The sequence below is a fragment of the Pteropus medius genome, unplaced genomic scaffold (genome assembly GCF_902729225.1).
Source record: "Pteropus medius unplaced genomic scaffold, Ma_sr-lr_union100, whole genome shotgun sequence".
NCBI lineage: Eukaryota > Metazoa > Chordata > Mammalia > Chiroptera > Pteropodidae > Pteropus > Pteropus medius.
In genome coordinates, this window is record NW_024343159.1 from 1,001,125 (window position 1) to 1,015,508 (window position 14,384).

Here is a 14,384-nt window from a genome sequence, read left to right on the forward strand (position 1 = left end):
AAGGCCCCTGGAAGGAGAGAGAGGAGAGGTGGCGAGGTGTTTAGAAACGGAGAACCTAGAACCCATGAGGTCTGCCGGGGACCCGCTAACAGCGACGTCTACGGGAGCACAAGAGCTGTCGCGGCCTCCGGAGGAAATGCATCGGGAGACGACGAAGCCTCTGGAAGCGGAAGTTCAGGAACCACGGGGGCCTGGGGAAGAGAACCGAGAGTCAGGGGGGCCCCTGGAAGAGAACCAAGGATCACGCGGCTCTTCGGAGGAGAGCGACCGAGAAAGCGCGAGGCGTCCAGCAGCGGCAGACGAGGAAACGCGGGCGGACCTGGAAGAGGACAGCCTGGGGGACGAGGGGGATCGGGAGCTGCTGAGGCCACTGGAAGAGGGGGGACGGGAGCCGCCGCCGTCTGCAGAGCTCGGGAGGGACGAGGCCGTGGGGGGCGAAGAACTGTCAAGGGCGTTCCCCTGGGAGGGCCGGAGTGGACGAGGGGCTTGGGGCAGAGCCGGACCTGAAGGAGGGGGGTGGCTTCCCTGGGAAGGAGCCGTCTGTGGGGGAGGGAGGGCTGTGTCTGGCTGCCACAGCAGGGGCCTGGGGGGCCGGCGAAGGGCACCCCAAGCCCAAAGAGCAGAGGGTCCCGGCTGAGGGAGCCCGTGGGGAGGAGGGCACTGAAGGCCCCCAGGACCCTGAAGGGCACCCAGAGCACGCGGTGGCTTCGGGCTTCCGATCTCCCCGAGGAACGTCAGAGGGGACAGAGCCGGTGTTGGAAGGCGAGGGTGGCGAAGATGAGGTCAGCGAGGATGAGGTCAGCTCGGGGCTGGAGCCGGCCGCGGCCGAGGCTGCCGTGGGAGCCGGGCAGAGGCTGGAGCAGGAGGCGGTGGGGCTGGAGGACCCAGGCCGCCCAGGGGAGAGGGGTGAGGAGGCGAAGGGGGCGCCGGGCTTGGAAGGGCCTGCAGAGGACCCAGACGGGACGGCCGCTCTGGAGCCAGGGAGGAGCAGGGAGCCCCTGGAGCCCCCCGCAGCCGGGGCGGGGGTGAAGCCTGGGGCCCCCTGGGCAGCAGAGGCCATGTTCCCTGCTGAGACCTTGTGCCAAGATGGAAGTGACGTCCCTCAGCCCGGGCCTCAGGGGTCAGAGGAAGCTGAGGAGGGTGCAGAACCGGTGCTGGGGGCCCCCAGCCCAGCCCCTGAAGTCGGCCTTGAGCCCAAGCCCCTGGCGGAGGAGGAGTGGGGTTCCGGGGGGTTCCCCGAGGGCCTCCAGGACGAGGGGGAGGAGAGCGGGGATGAGAGTGAGGCCGACGAGCTGGGGGACACCCTTCCTGACTCCACCGCCCTGGGCCTCTACCCCAGGCCCCCTGCCTCGCCCGAGTGGGACCTTGATGCAGCTCAGAGAGAGGCCGGAGAGGAAGGCTGTGGTCCCACAGTCCTGGCCCCTGGGGACCGTGGGGCCCACCCGGAGGAGGGCGAATGTGGCCTGGACTCTGAGGACCTGGGGACCGAGGCTTCTCTCCTCCCTGGGGTCCCCAGGGAGGTGACGGACCCTCTGGGCCAGGTGTCCCAGCTGCGACTGGAGCCTGCAGCCTGGGGTCAGGACAGGGAGTCTGATGGGTTTGCAGACGAGGAGGAGAGTGGGGAGGACGAGGGGGAGGACGAGGGGGCGGAGGGGAGGGCGCCAGGGGCTGGGCAGTGGGGGCCAGGGCTCACTGCCAGCAGCCTCCTGGCCTTGAGCGGCCCTCAGAGAGAGAGCCCACCAGGGCCCGAGCCCGTCAGCATCCCCTGGGACACTGCCCCATTGAGGGATGCAACGGCCGGTCCCCCGGTGACTGCCCAGGAGACCGGCTCCCAGGACAGCACTGAGCCCTCTGGCTCAGAGGACGAGTCTGACGCTGCCCCCTTGGAGAGGGAGGATCAAGTCCCCGGCCCCCTGGGGACCCTCGGTGGGACGGAGGACACCCCTGGTGTCAATGGCCAGGGCCCCGGCTTGCGGGAGGAGTTGGAGCATGTGAACGGGGGGTTGGTGACCTGGCTGGGACAGTCTGATGGGGCGGGGCAGGAGAAAGTGGAGGCCCTTGAGGGGGGCCGAGGGAGCCCTCTGGAGGAGGAGGGCGCGGGGGGTGCCCTGAAGCCCCCTTGGGCGGGGGCGTCTCTTCACATGGGCCCCAGCCAGTTCCTGCAGTTCACACAGCAGGAAGGGGACAGAGATTCTTGGTCCTCGGGGGAGGACTAGGGATGGTGCTGCTCCCCAGATGCCGGCTTGGCTGGGGTCAGGGCCCAGCCCCTCCCTGCTCAGGGCCAGCACCTTAATTCGTGAGCTCCTGACCTGTGGTTTCTGTCCGAGACACCTGACTGGCCAAGGTAAAATGGGGTACAGCAAAAGGACCCCTTCCAAGCACGGAGACTCCAGGAGTAAAAGCAGCCCCTCAGACCCTGCAAAGGGCGCCCCCCCGCCTGCATGTCCCGTGAGCTTCAAGCCAGCTGTGCCCCTGTAGGACTAGGCTCCTTTCCCTCGCTCCCCCATCCTGCCTGTCCCTTTGGCTGGAGAAGGCCTAGGGCCCAGTGGCTCCTTCAACGGGAGGGACTGTGGGGGTCACTGGCTCTGCACCTCCTCGCTGCACCCATGGGACATGTCTGGCTGGTGAGGCGTGCTGGCCTGTCCCGGCTCCCCATCTCCCTGCCCTGTGTGGCCCTGTTTGGCTCATCCTTGCCTGAATAAAGTGATGCCTCCACCTACAAAGTCTGGATTTTTCCTTCCGCAATTTGGGGGTCCTTGGGGTGGGCACAGGAGCTGGGGAGACTGGGGAAGCAGGAGAGGCAGCTTCCTGAGGCAAGGGGCCCCGGGAGGCCTCCTGGGGGGGGGGCGAGTCAGACAGGAAGGTGCAACAGTGCCAGGTGCTGCCCGTGACCTCGGCGCCTGGAGAGCATCCAGGTTACTGTCATTCTGCCACGGGTTGATTGTAGGGAGTAGGGGTCACGAAGTACCCCCACCGGCTGCCTGTCTTTCTCTCCCCGGCCCTCAGTGCCGCCAGCATAATAAGCCCCTGTGCCCCTAAACCCAAACAATTGTCTGGCCCGTGATGCCCGCTGCCATGGGCGAGGTCAGTGCGGTCAGGAAGGGGGCACCATTCTGCCCCCACTGGCTGTGTGGCCTCAGGGCAGCGTCCACCCTCTGAATCTCAGCCCCAGCCACCTGAGGAAGGGCGCCGGGCTGCGTGACTTGGGGGTCTCCCAGGGCGGGGAGAGCAGAGGGAGGCTAGGGGGAGCTGAGGCCTGCAGCCTCAGCTGTGTGGATAACGGGTCCGATGGGGGAGGGGCGCCCAGCCACTGCATCCCCGCCCCCCAAGTGTCCTGGGTCCCTGTGCAGAGCAGGCAGGCACCAGGGCTCCGGGGTTAGGCGGGGCCTGAAGGCCTTGGAGTTGGGGTACGCAAACAGAAGCCACCCCCAGTTCGGCTCACCAGGGAAGCGAGATTTGGCGACACCTCAGTATCTCGGGCTGGGGGAGGACTGGGGGCTGCTGACAAATGTCCCTCCTTTGGCGACGACCCCAGTGTGAGAGCAGACTCTTCCCCGGCCCAGGCCCGGGCCGGAGGGCGGGGGCCATCGGAAGATGGCCCGGGAGCAGGGGACAGGAGGCCCTGACAGACTCGCTGTCTGCCTCTGCCACACCTCTCTCCTTCCCCATCCGGGGCTGTCAGGCCCCCAGTTCATGCACACTCCTGCCCTCGGGGTCCAGGACTCGGACTCCCCACCCTTCTGGCAGCCTGAGCCTCCACTCTCCTCCCTGTACCCGCTGCCAGCGAGGCCCCTTGTGGCCTCGGCAGGCAGCTGGGCTGGGCCAGGCTAGCGCGGTGGCGTGAACCAGGACAGAGGCCGAGCCAGGCAGTCCTTTCCTGTCCCCGGCCCCCACCCCGCCCCACACTCCAGCATCCCTGGTCCCTACAGAGTTACCCAAACCAGCTAGTTCTGCCAAGATCCCCAGCGGGGAGGTGTAAGCTGGATGGAAGTGAGGACTTTCCTAGAGGGTGTGTAGTGGGGGCTGTGTCCCCTCTGGAAATGGTCACCAGTCCACACAGCAAGAGAAATACAGGCTGGACCTTGGCGGGGACACTCCTGGTGGCGATAACGGGAGTTACTGCCATCGACACGAGTGGTCACTCAGCATCCAGCATGTGCCATGCGCTGCACAGGCCCTGGGGGCGGGGGGTCCCCACGCAGGGAGGGGGGAGGGCTTCTCCAGCCGGAGCACAGGTTTCAAGGGGTCCCAGAGGCACGGAGGGGCAGCAGAGTGCAGGACCCAGTCCCGCCCAGAGGCACGGAGGGCAGCAGAGTGCAGGACCCGGGGTCCCAGAGGCACCGGAGGCAGCAGAGTGCAGGACCGCGGGATGGCTGTGGGAGGTGGGGGATGCGGCAGCCGGGAGCCCGCGGACCTGAGCTGGAGAATCGGCAGGAAGTTGCATCAAGAGGGGCTGCGGGGGTGGGGAGGGGCGGTGAGGACCAGGGTGGAGACAGGAACTGGAGGGTCGTTGGCTTAGAGGTCACCCGGACAGAGCCCCTGGGGAACTCTCGGCAGAGAGGAGATACTTGGGCAGGGGATGGGGAAGGAGAGGCCAGAGGGTGGCACGCGTGAAGACCCTGTGATTAGACGTCTCTGAAGAGCAAGGCCCGTGTGTCCAGCCCAGTGCCCGCTGGCGGGTGCTCAGTACATGTGATGAGGATGGACAAGGGGCAAGTGTGACAACAGGAAGCATTGGGGAGGGCGGAGCCCCCCCCCCAGAGGGGGGAATGAGGAGGCAGCACCCCCCCCAAGCAGGAGAGTGATGCGGCTGTTATTCTGGGGCCTGGGCAAGGGGCCATTATAGCTCTGAGTGTGGGAGGGCAGGGTGGGGGCCTCATGGCTCACTGTTTCCAGCATTTTATAAGGCCGTGCGGGCCGAGGGTGGATAGGAAGGTCAGGGCTAGGCTCCCCATTCAGCCCAGCCGGTCCGCTGCTGCCTTCGAGGCCCCTGGGGTCTCAGAGGAAGTGGAATCCGAGCCTGAGGCTTGGGCTCCCGCCAAGGAGCCCAAATGTGGCCTCCTAAGGGCCCCCCTAGGCCTCCACACTACTGTGGGAGCTCGGTTCAGGGGCGAGGAGAGAGTGTCCTTCCAGGGTCCGCGTGGAACGTGGCGCTGCGAGCCCCGGTTTTCCCGTGGGCATGAGCAGCTCATCTCCTGAGGCTCTGTACAGCCCGGACCCCTGGGGCGTCAGCCGTACCCCTCCGTCCCCAGGGTCTGCCCCCCTCCACAGCCTCCGGAGGGCAGACGCAGAGCTCATTCATCGCTTCCAGAGGGCCCGGTCCCCCGGCTCCCCGCAGGGCCCCCTTCTCAGCCCCTCCTTGGGGAACCAGCTGCTGCCACTTGACCCTGTGGTGTCACAGCTGCTGGTAGCAATGCCATCCAGGCAGGGAAGGAGGAATGCGATTTAATTTCAGCTGGAATGTGGCCTCTGGGGCTGCCCTGGAGAGGGGAGGGAATGCAGACCTCGACGCGGAGCCCAGGAAACCCGAGAGGACCAGGAGACTCGAGGAGGGGACGCTGGGCTTGGGACAGACCCCTGGGTCCATACTGGGCCCCCAGCAGAGGCTCCGTTCTGGGATGGCTGTGGCTGCAGGATGGGTGCTCACGGCAGGTGGGGAAAGAGAGGGAAATAGAGGCACCCGTACCCGAGACCCCAGAAAGACAGGAGGGTCTCAAGGGACCCACAGGGAAGGGGCTCCTGGGCTCAGGGCAGGAAGAGGGAGCGAGTGGCCGCAGGCGGGGGCTAGAGGAAATCCCGGTCCCCCTCCTCTCGGGCTCTGGTCCCACGTGTGCCCCTGCTCCCCCCTCCCCTCTCCCTATGCCCCTCGCCCCTCGCCCCCCACCCCAGCTCCAAACTCCTGCTCCCGCCCCTTCCCCAGGCCCACTATCCCAGGCTCTCCGGTGTGGACGGCCCTGGCCCTTCCGTCACCGAACACCTGCCACCTGTTCTCAAGGCTGTGGCACTAGTCCTTCTGGCCCCAGAGTCCGGGGCCTAGAGCCCTGTCCCCCTACAGCCTTCTCTCCCCACCCCTCGCCGCGGTCACTCTCACTCTCCCCGTGACGCAGCTGCGACTCCAGGAATAGATGGACGCAGGTGCTGGGCCGCTGTCCACTGTCGAGGAAGCTCTCCTTCCTCCCCGCAGCTGCGGCCTCAGCTGCCAGGGGCCCAGGAGCGGGCTGGGAGGCTTCGGGGGTGGGGAGATGCCCCGTAGGCTCTGACCCCCTCCTGGGTCCCCCCTTCCACCTCCAGAATCATTCATCCCCCAGGAAGTTACGTTAGAGCCTCCGCTCACCTTGATGGGGAAGATGAGGCACAGGGCGCCATCCTTTGCCAATGATACTGAGCCCCTAGATGCACCCGGGGTCCGTAGAACACGGGCCAGGGGGCTGTGGGCACTCCCGCTGAGGGCTGCCGTCCAAAGCGGTCAGCGGCCTCCCCCTGTGACAAGCCATCTGAAGACTAAGGGGGAGCCACCAGGAAGTCAGAAGAGGCCACAGACCCACCGGCGGCCCACTGATGGCCTGGGCTCGCAGAGGCCTGCAACACCCTCTCCCTCTGCAAGGCCCTGCTCCGCCCCGGGTCCCCAGCTTTCCCTTCCCAGAAGGAGGCTGCCCTCCCTGTAGCAGGCCGGGTGGAAGCTGGACCGGGAAGGACCTCCAGCCTGGCAACCGGGAGACAGGGATCCACCGCAGCCCCCAGAGCAGCCCCCCACCCTGGGCTCCGACAGGCTGAGCATTTTTGCGAGTCTCGGGAGCTGCTGTCGCAGCAGGCAGGACAATGGGCCCTTTCTCCCCCTGTGCAGGAGCGGGGACAAAGGCCCGGGGAAGGTCAGGGCGGTGTGAGCAGTGGCGGGGAGGGGGAGGGGGAGGCGGGAGAGGCACAGGGAGGTGGGTGTGGGGCAGAGCAGCCTGCAGGAAGCTGGGGACTCTGGCAGTCGGAGAACTTCGGAGGCCCTTCCTCAGTGCCCAAGCCCCCAACTTTTGCCCAGGCTGAACCTCCCTTCCCCACTTACACCCACATACTCTGACCTCCCTCATCCCAGGAAACAGGATAGCTGAGGGGGGCCCTATTTTAGACACGTGGGAAAGGCTGAGAGTTTAAGCACATGTCCAGGTCCTTGGCAGGGATGGATGCCCGGTTAGGTCTGTGCTCTGCCCTGGAGGCAGACACAGGCGTACCCCTACTCCAGCTTCCCAGAAATAGGCCGACACTCTGTGAAGGGCCAGTGGCCCCTCCCTAGGCGAAGACAGCGCCCCCAACCCCAGCGCAGACTGCCTGGGCCAGGGCTGGATTCTGGGCAGGCTGCTGAGTCACCCCTGGACCACCTCTCCCTTCCCCAGGAAGCCCGAGGAAGCCAGAAGCCAGAGCCTTCCGTTTCCGGCAAGCCTGCCCAAGCAGCCCAGCAGGTGTCCGAGCTGGAAAGCATTCTGGTTCCAGCCCTGTGTCAATCTCTAGGGGGCTCCTCATCCACTGGTCAGAGAGGATGGCAGACCCCTGCCTGCCACCGGGGGTGGGGGGCGGGGGAGATGCAGTGAGATAGCGTGCCCGCTGGGCTGGGGAAACAAAGCACCTTCCAGCCCCCCACCAGGGACGCTGGGAAATCCCACGCGCCATCTGAACTCCAGCCCTGCGAGGGTATGTTTCTCCGAGAACCTGCCTTAGGGACCCAGGGGCAGACACTGCCCGCTCCCCTGCTCAGCCTTCTCCTCTGCAGGCGCTACCTTCGAAAGCCCACCTTGGTCTTGACCCACTCACAATTCCAGCTAGACTCCCGGACAACCCTAAAAATGCCATGAGTGGGCCATCCAGGGCAGTACGGTATGAAGCGGGGGTCTACTCTGGCCCCAAGATCCTCCTCTTCCCTGTAGCTCCTTAAGAAACAGCACATTCCCTAGCTGTGCCAGGCTGGATTGTGTGGGGAGGGCAGGAGGGGCAAGCGAGTCCAGGGGCGAGGAGAGGAATGTGGGGGGCAGAGGCCAGCTGCTTCGGGGTTTGCATGCGGTGTGGAGAAGGTTCTGGAGCTGGCGGGATGGCCGGAGAGCCCGTTTTTCTCCGTCCTGCCTCGCCGTCTCTGGGTCCCTCCCCATGGTCCTCAGCCCTTTGCTCTTCTGAATCTGTCTCCCGTCTCTTCGTCTTACCGGGTTTTACCGACTTCTAGGAAAATGAGTAAGAATCGCCCACGTGGGTGAGTGTGCTGTAACAGCGGCACAAGCCGGCGTGTGTGCGCCTGAGTGTGCACACGTGTGGCGAAGTGTGAGGGTCTGCAGCAAGAACGTGCACGCCCGTCGTGGAGAGAGGGCATCCCGACACACGTCTTGGTAAGAGGCACAGTAAGGCACATTCTGTGCGCTGCGACGACGCGCCACACACACACACGCACACACGCACGCACGCACCACACACAGCCTGTCACTCTCCCCAGTTCTCAGAGTGACCTCATCTCAGACTCCGCTGACTCACAGCCCCCAGGCCAGCTCAGCCTGGCCGGAAGTCTAACCCTCCCTCCCCTCCCCCCCACCCTGCCCCTGCACAGCAAGCTCTACTTCCCTGCTCCCGGACAAGTGAAGAGGCCATGGTGCCTTTGGTGGCATCCTGACGCTGGTTTCACTGCACGCGCACGCGGCACTCTCAGGCTTTCAGGCTGCAGTGCAGGGACTCTCTGCTGGACACAGCCCACAGACAGAGGTCAAAGCCCAGAGCCCGCTCACAGAGTTTGAAGGGTTCTACTTCTGTGTCCCGAGCCCTAGATTCTCCTCCTCCTGGGGTTCAGACCCTAGACATCCTCCTCTCTCACAGGTGAACTCCTCTGGTCTCAGAATAGGATGCTGGCATCTAACTTCTTCTGTTTTCTCGGCTCTCTGTCTCCCCTCTCTGTCTGCTGGGCGCCTGGCGCCTGCCCTTCTGATACCTCGCGCCTGATATTTCATTGATGCCACTGTTCAATCGACATTCAGTTTGACCTCTGAAACCAGACCTGCCTGTAGGGTTTTGCCCTCCAGCTCTGCTGTTACACACACATATCAACTTTGGGGTCAAATGGAAGCGCATTCCTGCTTAGATGCTCACAGGTCTGCCATTCTTCTGGAAAACTGAGAATGAGTGAGCATGGAGTCCCCCAGGGAGCAGAGGGGACAGGATGGCTGGCAAGGAAAGGGCGCTTGAGGCACTTAAGGACTCCTGGAGGCCCTGAGGGAAAACCTGACGCCCAGGTAGAGGCGGGAGGGCCTAGGCGGGAGCTGCCCACCATCTTCAGGCACTGTCACCTGGACTCCAGCTCCACCCCTCACGTTGTCACTTGCCTGGTGGGGCATGAGGGCAGTGCTGGGGGCAGCAGTGTTCAAGGCCTCGCCCCTTAGGGATCTGCATCGGGACTGGAGGGAGGGGTCAGCAGCCCTTTCCAGCGTCCCAGTGGCCTCCGCTGACGTCCCTCTGGGGCCTGCATGGGACGCAGAGCTCGGGCCTGGGGGAGACACACACACTCACCCTCTGCCGGCGCTCCGCCCCCCCCTTCCCAGAACCCACCCTCCGTTCTGTTGGCTGCCTGACCTCATCCAAACCCTCCCCAGGCTCAGCCTTAGGGGCCCAGAGCTTGGTGGAATGTCCTGATATCAGCACCGGAGGGTCCCCAGCGCATCTGGCCCACCTCCCTCCTACCAGAGACGGGTAGCGATACCTTCAAGGTCACACAGCCAGTGACTGGCAGAACTAGGATTGGAGCCAGGGGCTCCTGTGGGCTAGTCGCCGCCCCCCTCGCACTCACAGGCCTGCGGGGCACACAGGAGATCTGGGGGCGCTCCCAGCGGCCGTTCTCCTGACAGCGGATCAGTGGCAGGTTGCGCTGGGCCAGTCCCTCCCGGCACTGGTAACGAAGCACTGTGTCCACCTCATAGCGCAGCCGTGGGCGGCCGAACACTTGAGCCAGGGGCAGTTCCGGTGGGGACCCACAGGATACTGCAGGGGGGACAGAGTCAGAAAACGGGAGCCTGGCTCTATGGGTGACAGTTTCAGAATCGGGATGAGGAAAGGAATGGACCACAACCTGACCCCCAAAAGAGTAGGGGTTCTGAGTGGACCCGTCTGATTTGTTATCCCTCCCATGCCCGTGGCCTGGGACACATTTCTGACCCTCCTACGCGCACGCTGGCCCCGATCCCGACCCCGAGCCCGCGCCCCTCCTCCCCCCTTGCCTGCCCTCACCCAGCCCCATTTTGCAGGTGTAGGACAGGTGGTAGTTGCAGGGCACATCGCTCCATTGTCCCTGGTCATGCCACACCATGACCACGCAGTTCTCTCCGGACAGGAAGTAGCTGTCGGGTTGCCCTGGGTTCCAGTTCTCGTAGAGCTGGGGCAGGGATGGGGAGGCGGTGAGGCGCCCCTGCGCAGGCGCACTGAGGAATGGACTGGAGGGGAGGGTGTGGGCGCAGGAGAGGGCAGGCCCGGGGCAGGAGTCCAGGCCTCCTTCTAAAGGAGAGGTCAGGGCTTTCAGAGAGGATAATGGGAACCGGAAGAGAGCCAGAGGGACACGAGGAGAGGGGGAGGGCCCAGGGAGAGGGAAAGGGCATGGGGAAGGGAAGGAGAGGGAGGGTCGGGTCACTGGGGGTGGAGGCAGAAGCGCCTGGACGAAGCGACCTCGACAGCGGGACGGGCGGCGGGAGCCTCTCACCAGGGGGACGCCATCTGACCACAGGAAATCGCCTTCGATGGTCCTGTCGTTGAGCCCAATCCACTGGTACTCCCGGTATCGATCTGGGGAAGCACGCAGGGGGGACGGCGTGCAGTGAGCTCCGCGGCCAGTAGGTGGCGGCCGCTCCCCGAGGTCCTTCCCGCCGCCCAGACTCCGCGCTCCCCTCGCTCCAGACGCAGGGCGGGGATGGCGAGGGAAGAAATAAAACACCACCCGGGCGAGACCGGGGAATCTCTGGGAAAAAAGTGAAAACGTCCAACGGGGGCAGAGTCTGGGAGCAGGTGGAGGGAGGAGAGCCAGAGCAGGGGCAGGTGGAAGGTGGCCCCTGAGCCACCGCCGGGCGGGCGCAGGGGTCCGTCCTGCGAGGGCCGCAGCCTTCCCTGCCCGAAGCCCCACCGCCCGCCTGTGCAGAGGGCAGGAGGGAGGGAGAAAGGAAGAGCGGACGAGTGACTGAGGTAGACCAAATAGTAAGTGCCCGAATTAGTGAACAAGGGGGTTAATTAACACACTCACTCATTCGTTAGGTGACTGATTAATGAGTGAGCGTGGGAGAGAGCAGACGACCAGGGTCCCCTCCCGCCCGTCCCCAGCCCACTGTTGATGAAGTCCTGCTCCTCGGGCGTGCTGATGCTGGCCAGGTGCGCGCCGTACATCCGGCACTGGGTCTCTGCCTCCTCCCAGCTCCTTCGTGTGGAAAAGTGCTTGTAGCAGGCGCCCTGGAAGGCGTCCCAGCCAGGGCTGCAGAAGCGGAGGCCTGGGGCGCAGAAGGGCGGGCAACTTGGGCGGGAGGACCGGGGAGGGGCCAGGTACCCGCGAAGGGGCCAGGTACCCGCGAAGGGGCTTGGCTCCGCCCACCACGGCAGCCCGGGGGCGGGGCTAAGGCAGGGGGCGGTGCCAACGAGCTAGTGGGAAGGAAGGGGAGGAGGAGCCTGGAGGGGCCCTGGAGCCCGCGGCCTGATGCCTTCCCTCTCTGAGCGTCGGGACCAGGCGAGGGAGGGAGTCCCCGCCTGGGTCACCGCAGTCCTCCACCTAGAGAAGAGCTGTGCGCTCCTCTCCTCCCAGAAGGACGGAGGCTGGCACCACTGACTTCAAATGCCAGGAGCGCACTAGGCGCTCCTCTCACACCCGACCCCCGACACAGGCATTTCTGGTTCCACTGAACAGTTGAGGACATTGAGGGCGAGGCGCGGAGAGGTGTGACTTGCCTAAATTGGGGATTCATCAACAGCAAGGCCAAGACCAGCGCCCGCCCTCCCTCCCTCCCTCCTCCGGGACCAGCACGTTGTGGCGGGTCCGGGCTTCATGTCTACCCCACCCCGCCCCCGCCCCTCAACACACTCACCAACATCGCACAGGTCCCCAGCCAGGCAAACATAGGCAGCGGACCCCCTCCTCCTCCTCCAAGCATGTCCCGCCATTGTGGCAGGGGCTGGGAACACAGTCACCTGAGAGGGGGAGAGAAGTTTGGTGGGGGGGGAGCTGGGGAGCACAGCTCTGAGTCCTTCCGGAGAGAGTTCAGAGTCCCCAGCCCTAACCCCCCTGTCCTGGGAGCTAGCACGGCACCCCAGAGGTTCTCCCTGGAGCCTGCCTCTGGCCTGAGTTCTGGCCCCCCTCACCTTGTCCTGTGTCAGCACTGGCTCAGCCCTGTGCCAGCCATTGTCATGCCCTCCAGTGTGGGCCTTGCCTAATGGGCCAGGGAAAGTGGCCAGGGGACAGTGCCCCTCAGGGCCCAGTCCGGCCAAGGGGAGAGGCGCTAGGCTGTCAGCCATGAGACCTGGGCTCTTGTATGGCTTCTAGCTCTACTGGGTGACACTGGGCAGATCACTTTACTCGGGGGTTTCACCCCCTTCCTTTGCACTGGGTCCCAGCACGGTTCTGTACAGCGGGCCGGGCCGCATGGAAGCAGAGGAGAGGACAGTCCCCTCATACCCGTGAGCGTCGCCTGCTTCACTGCTCCCAGGACCTTGTTTGGGGTCCAGATGGAGCTAACCATTCCCCCTGCTGTCCGTGGGGCAGAGAAAGCCCCAGGAGCTGAGTGCAGATGCGACCTGCTTCCCCCACTGTCCCCAGGCACAGGAATGACGCTGCAGTGGCTTCCCCACCCTTCGGGGCCGGCCCCACGCACTCTCCCCTTCTGCCCCCCAGACCCTCCCTCCTAACGAGCTCCCCTCCCCCCTCCACCAGGGCCTTCTGCGGTTCCTTAGCCTGGAAAGCTCTCTCCGACCCATCTCGCTCTCTCCTCAGGCTCCCTCTCCTCCAGACAGCCCTTCCAGACTCCCAGGTTGCCCTGAGGACCTGCGCTCTGCCATCTGGCTCCAGCTCAGTCCGGCCATCGGCCTTCTCTGGACTCTCCTTCAGGATCCTGGGGTGGGTTAGGCCAGGCCTGGGTGCTGGAGGGGCTGTCAGATTGCACTTCTTTCTGGTCCCCATGACCCAGGAGAAGAGAACCCCACAGGCTGACAGCAGTGACACCAGCCCCGGGCTGGGCCTTTCAGACCGTGCCATCCACCCCGAGCAGCCAAGGCCAAGGCCCACAATGCTTCGCTCTGGCGCGAGATCCCCCTGCCTGCTGGGGATCGCAGCGGAGGTGATTCAAAGAATTTCGCTGGGAGGATCGAGCTGTTTGGGGGTGAGATGCATCAGCTGTGCCAGCACCACGCCCCAGTCATCTCTTCTGCCAATCCTTTTCTTTCAACTGGGTAGTGTACCCTCCAGGGCAAAGCGGGGTGGGGGGGGTGATGTGATATTAACCCTCTAAGCACCAGGCCCCTCCCGTCCTCACACTTTCTTCTCTCCATCCTCCAACCTGGAGAGAGGGCACAGAAGCTCTCAAACTTGGTCCCTGGTGCCCCGCCCAGGCCACAGATCCAACCCCCTGGCAAGATGGGCAGAGTGGGGTGAAGGAATCCCTCTTTGGGCCAACTACGATATGTGGCCAGAGTTTTAACCTTTACCTGCTGCAGTAGCAGGCCAGGGGACCTGTCCTCGTCCTCGGGGCGGGGCAGCTAAGACACTGTGGACACTGCCCACGGTGCTCCGCTGCCCACTGAACGCCCTGCCCACCCCACCAGTGCTGAACTCCAAGACCAGCGGGGAGGGAGCCGGCAGCCGCAGCGGGTGAGCCTGGGCGTGATGCAGAGGCCCCAGCCCCCTCTGTGCCGTCTAGCAGAGTGGGTCCTGGGCCTGAGGCACCCTCGGCCTTCTCCAGGGTCTCCACTGGGAGGCTCAATCCTCCCTGAGGGGCCGGAGCTTCTCTCCGGCTCCGGAACCTGTTTCCCCGTCCCGCTCCCCCCACACTCCCTCTCCCGCTTTGGCTCCTGGTCTGCGTCTTCCCAGAATTAGGGATTTTGAGACCCTTTGGGTTTAAAAATGGTGGAACCATTTTTCCCAGGGGGCGGGGGTAGTCATTAGCGCAGGGGTTAGTGGAGGAGGAGGAGGCGGGGCAGTGGGATGGAAGTTAGATACGGTCCCCCTGCTGGGATGTGGGGCAGAGGTGGGCCCTGGGGCACCTGGATGCCGAGGAACCGCCTCTGTGCTAAGAGGGACTTTCTTGGTCACTACTCTGTATGCGTGGCTCTGTATGGGATGATGAGTGAGATGGACCACAGATGAACACACACGCGCACGCACACACACACACGCACACACACACACACAC

At 64.8% G+C, this 14,384-nt stretch overlaps 2 protein-coding genes across 2 annotated transcripts in view; one reads left to right on the plus strand and one right to left on the minus strand.

The window, feature by feature from the left end:
- The window catches only part of NES (nestin), an 8,967-nt gene extending 6,244 nt beyond the window's left edge, over window positions 1-2,723 (plus strand). Inside the window, exons 6-7 of the mRNA XM_039867284.1 lie at window positions 4-424; window positions 456-2,723. Coding sequence (XP_039723218.1) covers window positions 4-424; window positions 456-2,216 — 2,182 coding nt within the window. The 3' untranslated portion in view covers window positions 2,217-2,723. The remainder of the gene's footprint in view (window positions 1-3; window positions 425-455) is intronic.
- A 6,388-nt stretch (window positions 2,724-9,111) lies between these two features.
- The window catches only part of BCAN (brevican), a 13,304-nt gene continuing 8,031 nt past the window's right edge, over window positions 9,112-14,384 (minus strand). Inside the window, 8 exon segments of the mRNA XM_039867285.1 lie at window positions 9,112-9,502; window positions 9,803-9,993; window positions 10,240-10,384; window positions 10,706-10,788; window positions 11,322-11,480; window positions 12,069-12,088; window positions 12,090-12,205; window positions 12,343-12,410. Coding sequence (XP_039723219.1) covers window positions 9,395-9,502; window positions 9,803-9,993; window positions 10,240-10,384; window positions 10,706-10,788; window positions 11,322-11,480; window positions 12,069-12,088; window positions 12,090-12,205; window positions 12,343-12,410 — 890 coding nt within the window. The 3' untranslated portion in view covers window positions 9,112-9,394.